This window comes from Monodon monoceros, unplaced genomic scaffold (assembly GCF_005190385.1).
Source record: "Monodon monoceros isolate NGI ecotype Baffin Bay Population unplaced genomic scaffold, NGI_Narwhal_1 Super_Scaffold_13, whole genome shotgun sequence".
Taxonomy (NCBI): Eukaryota; Metazoa; Chordata; class Mammalia; order Artiodactyla; family Monodontidae; genus Monodon; species Monodon monoceros.
Window position 1 is genome coordinate 64714887 of NW_021703769.1, and position 15921 is coordinate 64730807.

General features: G+C 40.0%; 1 protein-coding gene across 2 annotated transcripts in view; it reads right to left on the bottom strand.

Annotated features, from left to right (window-relative positions):
- The window catches only part of DNAH3 (dynein axonemal heavy chain 3), a 196863-nt gene that overhangs the window by 154045 nt on the left and 26897 nt on the right, over positions 1-15921 (bottom strand). For both annotated transcript variants that reach the window (XM_029220957.1, XM_029220958.1), the window contains 3 exons: positions 14412-14548; positions 11628-11733; positions 11258-11436 (listed from right to left, as the gene is read on the bottom strand). In XM_029220957.1, the coding sequence (XP_029076790.1) occupies positions 11258-11436; positions 11628-11733; positions 14412-14548 (422 nt within the window). The remainder of the gene's footprint in view (positions 1-11257; positions 11437-11627; positions 11734-14411; positions 14549-15921) is intronic.

Genomic DNA, 15921 nt, shown 5'->3' on the forward strand with positions numbered 1-15921 from the left:
CACAGCCAGCGTTTCCCCCGCCCACTTGGGCCCGGGGAGCCTGCTGAGGTCCAGGGTCTGATCCTCTGCCCTCAGAGGCCCCTTCCTGCTGCTGGGCCCTGGGGGCATGGGAGGAAGGAAGGAGGAGTAAAAGTAGAGCGTAGACAGGGTCAGTGCCCCTAATGGGAAGCTGGGGGATGGGAGGGGTTCCCACACTCGCTTGGGAGGGGCCCATCCAAGGTGAGATCAGCCAGCAGGAAGGGAGAGAGACACTCGGGGGATAGGAGGATCAGAAGGAAACAGGCCAGTGTTTCCCCTGCCCACTCTGGCCCCAGGGGGCCTGCTGAGGTCCGGGGCCTGATCCTCAGCACTCCAAGGCCCCCTCTGGCTGCACTGAGCCTAGGCACTACCCCTCCCCCCCTTCCCCTCCCCCCCCCCCGCCCTCTACCTCCGTTCTGGTCCTGAGCCTAGGCCCTGCCCCCGCCTAAGCCCCGGTCGGACCTAAGCCCCCCCACCTCTACACAGCTAAGGCCTTTTCCAGCTTTTTGTTTTGTTTTGCTGTTGTGGTTGTTTTACCTTGCTTCTTTTTTTTTTTTTTTTTTTTTACAGTTGTTGATTACAACTTTATTTACAAAAGCTAAAAACTTTTTGATGATCCACACTCCAATGTCCTTCAGCATGGATTTTCAGGAATAAATTCACATAAAAGTCAATTCAGATTTCCATTTAAATATTGGAACCAATATAAAATGTGGCTTTCAATCTGCCACTGTCAACAATACCATCCTTAGGGTAAAAATCTTACATTGTATTAAAAACACAGAAGGCTATATACAAGAAATGTTATTTCTAATTCTGCCCACTCCATTTTCTACCATTCCACCTAAATTCTTTTTTTGTTGTTGTTGAATTTTATTTTTTTAATACATCAAATTCTTATTAGTTATCTATTTTATACATATTAGTGTATATATCTCAATCCCAATCTCCCAATTCATCACATCACCACCACCACCACCCCCGCCACTTTCCCCCTTTGGTGTCCATATGTCTGTTCTCTACACCTGTGTCTCTATTTCTGCCTTGCAAACTGGTTCATCTGTACCATTTTTCTAGATTCCACATATATGCGTTAACATATGACATTTGTTTTTCTCTTTCTGACTTACTTCACTCTGCAAGACAGTCTCTAGGTCCATCCATGTCTCTACAAATGACCCAGTTTCGTTCCTTTTTATGGCTGAGTAATACTCCACTGTATATAGGTACCACATCTTCTTTATCCATTTGTCTGTCAATGGGCATTTAGGTTGCTTCCATGACCTGGCTATGGTAAATAGTGCCGCAGTGAACATTGGGGTGCACGTGTCTTTTTGAATTATGGTTTTCTCTGGTTATATGCTCAGTAGTAGGATTGCTGGATCATATGATAATTCTATTTTTAGTTTTTTAAGGAACCTCCATACTGTTCTCCATAGTGGCTGTATCAATTTACATAACCATCAACAGTGCAAGAGGGTTCCCTTTTCTCCACACCCTCTCCAGCATCTGTTGTTTATAGATTTTCTGATGATGCCCATTCTAACCAGTGTGAGGTGATACTTCACTGTAGCTCTGATTTGCATTTCTCTAATAATTAGTGATGTTGAGCAGCTTTTCATATGCCTCTGGGCAATCTGTATGTCTTCTTGGAGAAATGTCTATTTAGATCTTCTGCCCATTTTTTGATTGGGTTGTTTGTTTTTTTGATATTGAGCCGCATGAGCTGTTTATATATTTTGGAGATTAATCCTTTGTCTGTTGATTCGTTTTCAAATATTTTCCCCCATCCCTAGGGTTGTCTTTTTGTCTTGTTTAGTTTCCTTTGCTGTGCAGAAGCTTTTAAGTTTCATTAGGTCCCATTTGTTTATTTTTGTTTTTATTTTCATTACTCTAGGAGGTGGGTCAAAAAAGATCTTGCTGTGATTTATGTCAAAGAGTGCTCTTTCTAAGTGTCCAGTCTTACATTTACATCTTTAAACCATATTGAGTTTATTTTTGTGTATGGTGTTCTAATTTCATTCTTTTACATGTAGCTGTCCAGTTTTCCCAGCATCACTTATTGAAAAGACTTTTTGCCATTGTATATCCTTGCCTCCTTTGTCATAGATTAGCTGACCATAGGTGTGTGGGTTTAACTCTGGGCTTTCTATCCTGTTCCATTGATCTATATTTCTGTTTTTGTGCCAGTACCATACTGTCTTGATTACTGTAGCTTTGTGGTATAGTCTGAAGTCAGGGTGCCTGATTCCTACAGCTCCGTTTTTCTTTCTCAAGATTGCTTTGGCTATTCGGGGTCTTTTGTGGTTCCATACAAATTGTGAAATTTTTTGTTCTAGTTCTGTGAAAAATGCCATTGGTAGTTTGATAGGGATTGCATTGAGTCTGTAGATTGCTTTGGGTAGTACAGTCATTTTGACCATACTGAGTCTTCCAATCCAAGAACATGGTATATCTCTCCATCTGTTTGTGTCATCTTTGATTTCTTTCATCAGTGTCTTACTAGTTTTCTGAGTACAGTTCTTTTACCTCCTTAGGTAAAACTTCTGCTGCCAGTGTCCTTGTCTCTGTGGTGAGCCACAGCCACCCCCCGCCTCTGCAGAAGACCCTCCAACACTAGCAGGTAGGTCTGGTTCAATCTCCTATGGGGTCACTGCACCTTCCCCCTGGGTCTTGATGCGCACACTACTTTGTGTGTGTCCTCCAAGAGTGGAGTCTCTGTTTCCTCCAGTCCTGTCAAAGTCCTGCAATCAAATCCTGCTAGCCTTCAACGTCTGATTCTTGGGAATTCCTCCTCCCATTGCTGGACCCTCAGGTTGGGTAGCCTGACGTTGGGCTCAGAACCTTCAATCCAGTGGGTGGACTTCTGTGGTATAATTGTTCTCTAGTTTGTGAGTCACCTACCCAGTGGTTATGGGATTTGATTTTATTGTGATTGCACACCTCCTGCCATCTCATGGCAGCTTCTGCTTTGTCTTTGGATGTGAGGTATCTTTTTTGGTGAGACCAAGTATCTTCCTGTTGATGATTGTTCAGCAGTGAGTTGTGATTCTGGTGCTCTCACAAGAGGGAGTGAGCACACGTCCTTCTACTCCGCCATCTTGAACCCTGTTTTACATTGTTGTTGTTTCATTTACAGTTTTATTTTTTCTAATAGATTTTTAAATTTTTCTAATTTTATTTTCTTTTTTATTCTTTGTTATTGTTCTTCCTTGTTTCTTCTTTTTTCCTGTGCCACAGAGCTTGCAGGATCTTGGCTCCCAGTCCGAGGGTCGGGCCTGAGCTCCTGTGGTGGGAGTGCCAAGTCCAAACTGCTCGACTGATAGAGAACCTCAGACCCCAGGGAATATTCATCAGAGTGAGGTCTCCCAGAGGTCCTCATCTCAGCACCAAGACCCGGCTCCACCCAACTACCTGGAAACTCCAGTGCTGAAGGTCTCAGGCCAAAAAACTAGTAAGACAGGAACACAGACCCACCCATCAAAAAAACATGAGATGACAAAAAAAGATGTTAGAGATGAAGGAGCAAGGTAAAAACTTACAATCCCAGATAAATGAAAAGGAAATAAGCGACCTACCTGAAAAAGAATTCAGAGTAATGATAGTAAAGATAATCCAAAATTTTGGAAATAGAATGGAGGCACGGATCAAGAAAATACAAGAAATGTTTAACAAAGACCTAAAAGAACTAAAGAACAAACAAACAGTGATGAACAACACAATAACTGAAATTAAAAATACTCTAGAGGGAATCAATAGCAGAATAACTGAGGCAGAAGAATGGATAAGTGAGCTTCAAGGTAGAATGGTGGAAATAACTGCCAAGGAGCAGAATTAAGAAAAAAGAATGAAAAGAATTGAGGACAGTCTCGGAGACCTCTGGGACAACATTTAACAATGCACCAACATTCAAATTAAAGGGGTCCCAGAAGCAGAAGAGAAAGAGAAACAGTCTGAAAAAATATGTGAAGAGATTATAGTCGAAAAGTTCCCTAACATGCGAAGGGAAATAGCCACCCAAGTCCAGGAAGCGCAGAGAGTCCCATATAGGATAAACCCTAGGAGAAACATAGCAAGACACATATTAATCAAACTAACAAAAAATAAATTCAAGGAAAAAATATTAAAAGCAGCAAGGAAAAAGCAAAAGATAGCATACAAGGGAATCCCCATAAGGTTATCAGCTGATTTTTCAGCTGAAACTCTGCAGGTCAGAAGGGAGTGGCAGGATATATTTATATGAAAGGGAAAAACCTGCAACAAAGATTACGCTAACCCACAAGGATCTCATTTAGATTTGACAGAGAAATCAAAAGTTTTACAGACAAGAAGAAGTTAAGAGAATTCAGCACCACCAAACCAGCTTTACAACAAATGCTAAAGGAACTTCTCTAGGCAGGAAACACAAGAGAAGAAAAAGATCCACAAAAACAAATGCAAAACAATTCAGAAAATGGTAACAGGAACATACATATTGATAATTATGTTGAATGTAAATGGATTAAATGCTCCAACCAAAAGACACAGACTGGCTGAATGTATACAAAAACAAGACCCATATATATGCTGTCCACAAGAGACCCCCTTCAGACCTAGGGACACATACAGACTGAAAGTGAGGGGATGAAAAAAGATATTCCATGCAAATGGAAATCAAAAGAAAGCTGGAGTAGCAATAGTCATATCAGATAAAATGAAGACTGTTACAAGAGATAAGGAAGGACACTATATAATGATCAAGGGATCAATCCAAGAAGATATAACAATCATAAATATTTATGCACCTAACATAGGAGTACCTCAGTACATAAGGCAAATGCTAACAGCCATAAAAGGGGAAATTGAAAGTAACACAAATATAGTGGGGGACTTTAAAACCCCACTTACACAAAGGGACAGATCATCCAGACAGAAAATAAATGAGGAAACAAGCTTTAAATGACACGATAGACCAGATAGATTTAATTGATATTTACAGGACATTCCACCCAAAAGCGGAAGAATGCACATTCTTCTCAAGTGTACACGGAACATTCTCCAAGGTAGATCATATCTTGGGACACAAATCAAGCCTTGCTAAATTTAAGAAAATTGAAATTGTATCAAGCATCTTTTCTGACCACAATGCTAACAGATTTGAAATCAACTAAAGGAAAAAAACTGTAAAAAACACAAACACATGGAGGCTAAACAGTGCACTGCTAAATAACCAAGAGGTCACTGAAGAAATCATAGAGAAAATAAATAATACATAGGAACAAATGACAATGAAAACACAATGACCCAAAACCTATGGGACGCAGCAAAAGCAGTTCTAAGAGGGAAGTTTATAGCAATTCAATCTCACCTCAAGAAACAAGAAAGATCTCAAATAAACAATCTAAACTTACACCTAAAGCAACTAGACAAAAAAGAACAAAGAAAACCCAAAGTTAGTAGAAGGAAAGAAATCATAAAGATCAGAGCAGAAATAAATGAAAAGAAATGAAGAAAACAATAGCAAAGATCAATGAAACTAAAAGCTGGTTCTTTGAGAACATAAACAAAATTGATAAATCTTTACCCAGACTTATCAATAAAAAAAGGGAGAGGACTCAAATCATTAAAATTAGAAATGAAAAAGGGGAAATTACAACTGACACTGCAGAAATACAAAGGATCATAAGAGACTAGTACAAGCAAATCTATGCCAATAAAATGGACAACCTGGAAGAAATGGACAAATTCTTGGAAAGATACAACCTTCCAAGACTGAACCAGGAAGAAATAGAAAATGTGAACAGACCAATCACAAGTAACGAAATAGAAACTGTGATTGAAAATCTTCCAACAAACAAAAGTCCAGGACCAGAAGGCTTCACAGGTGAATTCTATCAAACATTTAGAGAAGAGCTCACACCCAACCTTCTCAAACTCTTGCAAAAAAATTGCAGAGGAAGGAACACGCCCAAACTTGCTTTACAAGGCCACCATCACCATGATAACAAAACCAGACAAAAATACCACAAAAATAGATAATTACAGACAAATATCACTGATGAATATAGATGCAAAAGCCCTCAACAAAATACTAGCAAACCAAATGCAACAACATATTAAAAGGATCATACACCATGATCAAGTGGGATTTGTCCCAGGAATGCAAGGATTCTTCAGTATACGCAAATCAATCAATGTGATACACCATATTAACAAATTGAAGAGTAAAAACCATATGATCATCTCAAAAGATGCAGAAAAAGCTTTTGACAAAATTCAACACCCATTTATGATTAAAAACTCTCCAGAAAGTGGGCAGAGAGGGAACCTACCTCAACATAATGAAGGCCATATACGACAGACCCACAGCAAACGTCATTCTCAATGGTGAAAAACTGAAAGCATTTCCTCTAAGATCTGGCACAGGACAAGGATGTCCACTCTCACCACTATTATTCAACATAGTTTTGGAAGTCTTAGCCACGGCATCCAGAGAACAAAAAGAAATAAAAGGAATACGGATTGGAAAAGAAGAAGTAAAACTGTCACTGTTTGCAGATGACATGATACTATACATAGAAAATCCTAAAGATGCCACCTGAGAACTATTAAAGCTAATCAATGAATTTGGTAAAGCTGCAGGATACAAAATTTACGGACAGAAATCTCTTGCATTCCTACACACTAACAACAAAAGATCAGAAAGAGAGATTAAGGAAACAATCCCATTTACCAATGCATCAAAAAGAATAAAATACCTAGGAATAAACCTACTTAAGGAGGCAAAAGACCTGTACACCGAAAACTATAAAACACTGATGAAAGAAATCAAAGATGACACAAACAGATGGAGAGATATACCACGTTCTTGGATTGGAAGAATTAATATTGTGAAAATGAATATATTACCCAAAGCAATCTACAGACTCAATGCAATCCCTATCAAATTACCAATGGCATTTCTCACAGAATTAGTACAAAAAATCTTACAATTTGTATGGAAACACAAAAGACCCCGAATAGCCAAAGCAATTTTGAGAAAGAAAAACAGAGCTGGAGGAATCAGGTTCTCTGACTTTGGACTATACTACAAAGCTACGGTAATCAAGCCAGTATGGTACTGGTACAAAAACAGAAATACAGATCAGTGGAACAGGACAGATAAGCCCAGAGAAAGATAGAAAGCCCAGAGATAAACCCACGCACATATGGTCAACTGATCTATGACAAAGGAGACAAGGATATACAATGGAGAAAAGACAGTCTCTTCAATAAGTGGTGCTGGGAAAACTGGACAGCTACTTGTAAAAGAATGAAATCAGAACACTCACTAACACCATACACAAAAATAAATTCAAAATGGGTTAAAGACCTAAATGTAAGACCGGACACTAAAAAACTCTTAGAGGAAAACATGAGAGGAACACTCTGACATAAATCACAGCAAGATCTTTTTTGACCCACCTCCTAAAGTAATAAAAATATAAACAAAAATAAACAAATGGGACCCAATGAAACTTAAAAGCTTTTGCTCAGCAAAGGAAGCCATAATCAAGATGAAAAGACAATCCTTAGAGTGGGAGAAAATATCTGCAATCAAAGCAATGGCCAGAGGATTAATCTCCAAAATATACAAACAGTTCACTTAGCTCAATATCAAAAAAACAAACAACCCAATCAAAAAATGGGTGGAAGCCCTAAATAGACATTTCTCCAAAGAAGACATACAGATGGCCCAGAGGCACATGAAAAGCTGCTCAACGTCACTAATTATTAGAGAAATGCAAATCAAAACTACAATGAGGTATCACCTCACACCAGTCAGAATGGCCATCATCAAAAAATCTACAAACAATAAATGCTGGAGATGGTGTGGTGAAAAGGGAACCCTCTTGCACTGTTGGTGGGAAGGTAAACTGATAAAGCCACTGTGGAGAACAGTAAGCAGGTTCCTTAAAGCACTAAAAATAGAATTACCATATGACCCAGCAATCCCACTACTGGGCATATACCCAGAGAAAACCATAATTCAGAAAGACACATGTACCCCAATGTTCACTGCAGCACTATTTGCAATAGCCAGGTCATGGAAGCAACCTAGGTGTCCACTGACAGATGAATAGATAATGAAGATGTGGTACATATATACAATGGAATATCACTCAGGCCTAAAAAGCAATGAAATTGGGTCATTTGTAGAGATATGAATGGACCTAGAGTCTGTCATACAGAGTGAAGTAAGTCACAAAGAGAAAGACAAATATCATGTATTAATGCATGTATGTGAAATCTAGAAAAATAGTACAGATGAACCTATTTCCACGGCAGGAATAGAGATGCAGATGTAGAGCATGGACATGTGGACATGGGGGGGCAGGGCAGGGTGGGATGAATTGGGAGATTAGGTTTGACATGAATATACTACCATGTGTAAAACAGATAGCTAGTGGGAACCTGCGGTATAGCATGGGGAGCTCAGCTCAGTACTCTGTGATGACCTAGATGGGTGCGATGGGGGCGATGGGAGGCAGGTCCAAGAGGGCGGGGATATATGTGTGCATACAGCCGATTCAATTTTTTGTACAGCAGAAACTAAGACAACATTGTAAAGCAATTATACTCCAATAAAAAAATATATAGGAGACACACGGAAAAGACACAGTAGAGAAGAACTGGATTTTCCGTACTCAGGAGGTAGACTGAATTGAGTTTCTCCTTTATACCCATTAACTACTAGACCCTCTAAAAAGTCCTGAATATGGGTTGACGACATTAACAACTGGACCAACATAACACCTTAGCAATATCTAGGAATAAACTAAGGACAAGAAATACTGTCTTCTACACGTACTTATAATATCATTTAAAATATAAAGGTCCAGGTGTCCTGTAAGCACAGGGCCACTCTCTTTCTGGTGTAGGGGATGCCATAAGGGAGACCAATACATTTTGCATCAATCCATGGCCTCTCTCTACCTTGTTGTCACTGTTTGGACAAGATTTCCTACCCTGAAGGAAACAAACAGCCAGACCAGAGGGATAATTTCTTATATCTCTAACACAGGGCCTTGTGTTTCTGGTCAATATTTCAGGTCATTGTTCTAGCAACTTTAGACCTTGTACCTGTAGTGGAAATGGATGGCATGCCCACTTTCTTACCAATGCACTCCAAGGTGCCCCCTGCCTATATGACCAGAGCAGCCCTTTCTAGGGCACACCTAATCACTGGAAACAGAAAGGTACTCCACTCAGCAATTACAGGACAGTGAAGTAGCAAGGGTTCAGAAGACTCAAACTCACCTAATCAGGCAAGTTAGTTTTTCTCTCTTCATTCAGTAGGGTGTCTTATATATGTTTTACCTACCTCATGGGGTGGCTGAGAAGACCAAATGAGTCAGAATCACTATTTTTAAGGTAGAAAGAAACTTCAGAACTCAATTACTAACCTGGAGTTTCTGGGTCCTTAGAAATCCCCAGGTTTGTAATGGGACCCTAACTTTCATTTATATTAAAAAGGCCAAAGGAAATTGTACATTTATTTTGATGAGAAAGAAAGCACCGACCAACCAAGGCACTATGTTGCTTTGATTTGACAGGAACAAATGTTTAAGAAAAAAAAATTGCTTGATGCTCAAACTTTCCAAAGGAAAGTGTCCTAGTAGTCCGAAGGCTGAAAACATTTTACTGCCCTAGTCCCAAATGTTTATTCTATAGGCAAAGGAACTGAAGATCCAAGAGGTGAAGCCAGCGGACACAAGCTAGCAAACAGAAGGTCTTGGATTCAAAACCAAGTCTTCTGGCTCCCAAACCAGGAACCCCACCATTTCATTACCCAGTGAGAGAGTTGAGTGCAGTGGTGGTAAGCATTAATTTGGAGTCAAAATGAACTAGGTTAAGCCCTGGATATGCCACTTGCTGACCTTTTGGAGTCTCAGTTTCTTCATCAACATAATGGAGAGAATAATGAACAACTTCTTATGGTTGGTGTAAAGACCTGATTAGATCTTGAATGTTCAGAACACTTACACAGTGCTTGGACTACAACATGTGCTGGAAAAATGGTAGCTATTGTCATAATTAATTTCCTGATGAGTTTCTGATATGCAGTTTGTAAACCTTAAAAGAGCTACAAAATGCTAAACTTATATTTATCTACATGTATATGAATAATATAATATATAACAATTTAATAGTGGTTATTAGTACTAAATCATTTTAGTCTATAGTTTAGAGCTCTCTGAGGAAGAGAGCTAAAATAACACGGGCTAACCATTTTGTAACATTCAAATAGAAACAGGGTAGCAGATGGTTGCTGTCCCAGCCTCTTAGCATCATTCCCTTTTCTGTTAACCACAGCCTAAGCCTTCTTGGGGTACCCCATCCTTCTCTTTCTTGGTTCTCATGGTTTAGAGATGAGAACACTACCCAAATCTAAACCATCCTCTTGGCTATGGTGTTTGCCTTGCTGTTGCCCAAACAACCCAAGTCAGGCCAGTGCCAAACCAGCCAGTGCCACAGTGTTGGAAAAAAGGGAAACCATTTTTTCCCCTGTGGATGGAAACCTGGGAGGATGTAAGTCTAGAGCTGCTGGGGCCCACAAACTGGAGAGAATCTCTCAGAGAACAGGGCTGACACAGAGGACAGCCAAGTAGAGGGAGGAAGGTTGCATTCTATTTGTAGTGTTGAGGGCCTGAAGCTAGCAACTCCTAAACTTTCCAACATGTGAGCCCCAAATTCCTTGTTTTACATTAGCCAGTCTGGCCTCCTATCCCTTACAACCAAAAACGTCTTTAATAAATACTCAACAGTAAAATGAAGGCACAATATAGAGTTTAACATCGACAATGACAGAATCCCCAGACCCAGACAGTAGAAGTCTGTATAGAAGAGATTCTAAGGGCTGCCTGTAATCACGCTGTGTCTTCAAATGTGTGCTAGATGGCCAGTGAGAGAGCCTGTGACCTCAGACAGTCAAGTAATTTCTCTCTGAAGTTGCCTGCAAGAAAGCAAAGGCTGAAGGGTCAGAGATGAGCTGCCTCAGGATGCTTTCCACCTTCCTACTCCAAGACCCAGGTAGTTCTCTCCTAACTGTTCACCTTCTAGCCTGAACCTGATTCCCTGCAACCGTCACTTTGGGCAGAAACAACGTGAACTGGAAGTTCAATCTGGTCATTGCTGGAAGGTGCAAGTTCTGTCCACTTTTCCATTCTCCCATTCATGCCAATTATCATTGCTATTTCTCTGCATGAAACAATAATACCTGGTGTTGGTGTCCCGGTTTACATCCACTTGGAATTGAATCAGATGGTCTTTAAGATTTTGGGCTCGCTCACAGATATCATAATTTAGGGTCATGGTGTCAAGGCAGAACATGGCCAAAGGCACGGTAATGTGCATGGATGCAATTTCATTTCTCCGCTTTTTTATGCTATTGATCCTCTGTAGAAGAGAGTAGATTCAGTAGCTTAATTTGCCTCTAGCCTCTATGCATTTGCCCCCAAGCCTCACCCCCCAGCCAATATAGTACAATGTTGAGCATAGTATATATACTAATGAAACACGCTGACTACTCAATGGATTGTCTGTAGCACATGTAACCAAGATACGAAATGTCAAGTGGCATCTCCTACCATCACAAAATCCTCAATTTCATGATTTTCTTTCAGGAACGCAGTGATGTTTTGCTCTGCAGTGTTATCCAATAAGTCATCATACTTCTTGTATACATTTAAGTATCTTCCATATTGAAGAGCATAAAATCAAACATACAAATACAGGTCACCAAATCAGATTAGTCAGAGTGGCAAATGAAGAGATAATATAAAAACCAGCCCAAATCACGAAAGAGGAACATAACGTGGCAAAATAGAGTGAACTGGGAATTCAGAACTTTAGCTTCAAATTCCAATCTTGCCACTTCCTAGCTGCATGAACTTAGACAAGATATTTCTCTTTTTCAAAGATCAGTGTCCTTAATTTTAAGTGGAAATGATAACAGCTCACTGGATTGTTGTAAAGCTGTAATAATATATATTTAAAGCAATTAATACTATGCCTAACGTACAGTAAATGTGCAATAAACATTACTTCCTATCCCTCCTTCCGGTTCTAAAATTCTACATCTAAATTTTAAGATGAAAATTTGTAACTAATGAACCTAAAGTCTATTGAATAGAATTAAGTTTCCCTGTCTGTTGTCAGATGAGGCAGAAACGGCTGGACAGATTTTCCCCAAATTGGAGGATGTTTGGGGGATGCTCTGACTTAAAATAAGTTTGAATTAAAATAAAGATGACATGGAGTAAACAGAATTAACTTTGTGGGGCCCAGGGGTATACTTCCAAGAGCTGGCTAACACTTCAGAGACTCTGAAACTGAGATACAAGGAGAAGCCCATGGAACTGTCAGTATAGAAAAACAAACTATATGTATAAGAATCAACAACAGGGAAAACAGAGGTTTCAAATACATGACACCAGATTAAATTCACGAGGGCAGAGCTTTCAAATCTGAGGCTGTGGTTTTCAGAATAGATTAGCAGCAGTTCTCAGCTGGGGGTGATTTTGCCCCCAGGGGACATTTGGCCATGTCTGAAGACATTTTGGGTTGTCAAAACTGGGGAGCGCCCTACTAACAGGTAGAAGCCAGGGATGCTGCTAAACATCCTACCATACACAGGACAGCCCCTCATAATGCAGAATTTTCTGGTCTAGTCTTCTTGCTTCCCTTCCTCTTTTGTTCTCTTCTTTTGTGATTTGATGACTATCTTTAGGGTTGTGTTTGGATTGCTTTTTCTTTTTTGTATCTATTGTACATTTTTGGTTTGCAGTTACCATGAGGTTTTGACATAGCAGTCTCTCTCTCTCTATATATATACACACATATATACATACAAGATTGTTTTAAGTTGCTGGTCTCTTAATTTCAAATGTATTTCCAATATCTTGCACTTGTAGTCTCCTCACGATTGCTCGTTTTGACATATTTGTGACATTATATTTGTGTGTGGATGATTTCCTACTTTTATTGTATGTTTGCCTTTACCAGTGAGCTTTCCCTTTCGTAATTTTATTGTTTCTGGTTGTGGGCTTTTCTTTTCCACCTAGAGAAGTTCCTTTAGTATTTGTTGTAAAGCTGGTTTGGTGGTGCTGAATTCTCTTAGCTTCTGCTTGTCTGTAAAGCTTTTGATTTCTCCGTCGAGTCTCAACGAGAGCCTTGCTGGGTAGAGTATTCTTGGTTGTAGGTTTTTCCTTTTCAACACTTTAAATATATCATGCCACTCACTTCTGGCCTGCAAAGTTTCTGCTGAAAAATCAGCCGATAACTGTATGGGTGTTCCCTTGTATGTTATTTGTTGCTTTTAATATTTTCTCTTTGTTTTAAATTTTTGTCAATTTGATTAATATGTGTTTCTCCCTGGGTTTGTCCTGTATGGGACTCTCTGCACTTCCTGGAATTGAGTGAGTGTTTCCTTTCCCATGTTAGGGAAGTTTTCAGCTATTATCTCTTCAAATATTTTCCCAGGCCCTTTTTCTCTCTCTTCTCCTTCTGGGACTCCTACAATGCAAATATTGGTGCATTTAATGTTGTTCCAAAGGTCTCTGAGACTGTCCTCATTTCTTTTCATTCTTTTTTCTTTATTCTGTTCCACAGCAGTGATTTCCACCAATTGATCTGTCTTCCAGCTCACTTATTCATTCTTCTGCCTCATTTATTCTGCCATTGATTCCTTCTACTGTATTTTTCATTTCAGTTATTCTATTGTTCATCTCTGTTTGTTTGTTCTTTAAATCTTCTAGCTCCTTGTTAAAGATTTCTTGCATCTTCTCAGTCTGTACCTTCACCCTGTGTCTGAGACCTTGGATCATCTTCACTATCATTACTCTGAATTCTTTTTCAGGTAGATTGCTTATTTCTACTTCACTTAGTTGTTCTTCTGGGGTTTTATCTCCTTCCTTTGTCTGGAACATAGTCCTCTGCCATCTCATTTTGTCTAACTTTCTGTGTTTGTGTTCTCTGTTCTGCAGGCTGCAGGACTGTAGTTCCTCTTGCTTCTGGTGTCTGCGCCCTGGTGAGTCAGGTTGGTCCAGGGGCTTGTGCAGGCTTCCTGGTGGGAGGAACTGGTGCCTGCCCACCGGTTAAAATCCATGAATTTCTAAATGCCAGAACCTGTCTGGTGCCATGGCTTTCATATAATAGAGGTGAACCTGTTATTTGAATTGTGGCTCTCCTATCTGTTTGCTGGAAAGTTATCGTTTCCTTATCTGCAAATAGGGCTAAATAGTAACACTGATGTAAGTAAACATTGGCAGCTCTTATTCTTTCAGGTATGTGGGAACAGGGATTGTTTATTTGATGACAGTTAGGAACTCTAAACCAATGCCAATGGCTAAGTTACAACTAAACCAACTTACTTGTAGGGGCCAACTTGATTTTTCTGAAATACCTCGAAAGTTTGATCCACAAAGTCAGAAACCAGTTTTTCATCAGCATTAACAGTTCCAAGAATCAGATTATATCCTTTCAACTCTGGGAACAGGATAGATTCCACCTAAAGAGGAGAAACCACTTTTATTTTTTTTTTAAAGATTTATTTTTTGATGTGGACCATTTTTAAAGTCTTTATTGAATTTGTTACAATATTGCTTCTGTTTTATGTTTTTTGGTTTTTTGGCCACGAGGCATGTGGGAATCTTAGCTCCCTGACCAGGGATCGAACTCACACCCCCTGCACTGGAAGGCAAAGTCTCAACCACTGGACTGCCAGGGAAGTCCTGAAACCACGTTTAAATGTCACAAGACATCCACAAGACACAAGGAGGAAGATGACACCAAAATGTAAAGTCTCCTGCAATGCACTCATTTCCAGGGACATCAGCTGCATTTCAACTCTCTTTCTTCTCTGATGGTGCTGGAATCACCCCACTGTTCCCTTTACCTCTATTCTCTCTCCTCTTCCTCTTGTTGGATTACTCATCTTTCAAATTCTTGCTCCTTTGAACTCTCACATCCTTAGAGAGTCCCCCCTGGGCCCCCAGTGGATGTTAGGTTTCCCCGCTTAAAGTTCACATTCTAAATTTATCCCACTTGGCACTCAACATAATTGTAATTAAATGAATGTGTAATGAGCTGTTCTGGGTTTGTCCTGGGATATAAATACCATGAGGGTCTGGATTGTATCTGACTTCCTGACTATTGTGAAGGGCCTAACCAGAGCTTGGCACATAGTAAGTGCACATAAACATTGTGTGAGTGGATAAATACTACAGTGGTACCCCTCCCCACCACCAAACACTTTCCTCTCTAATGAAAAGCTACTAGAGGCATGGGTTCCAACTCAAACTCTGCCGCTAGCTATGTGACCTTAGGTAAGCTACTTTCTCTGGACTTTAGTTTTCTCATCTGAAGAAAGGGAGAGATGTACTAGGTTCTTCTCTCAGTTCAGGAGAAAAAGCTATGTCGCTATGATCTGAGGCACAAAAAGTATTTTTCCTGAGAATTCAACACTCCAACTTCTTGATGGCACATGTGTATCTCTGAGAATGTTCTCAGTTGCATGACTCATGCAAGCTGCAAGTCCTTGCTGGGGACCCATTGCCTTCCACTGCTCTCCCGACTAAGAAAGATTTTAGTGATCTGTCTAAGAAAAGACTCTTCAGAGGGCTTTACTGAGTTATGAGTTATATGCCGCTGATGAAAACGCATTGATTTAGAAAGGGGGAAAAGCAAGTGCAACTGATCTTTGTCTTCCCTCTTTGGACAATCCAAAGGTTTTTAAACCAGTGGAGAAGCAACTTCTTTGCTGTAGCCACACTGTAGGCAGTGTTTGAAAGCAGGATATGAGTGAAATGGCTTAGGGCAGCACAACTGGAGCATTCAGGCCTTGCAACAGATCATAGGTGGGCAGGATAAGGGATTATCTCT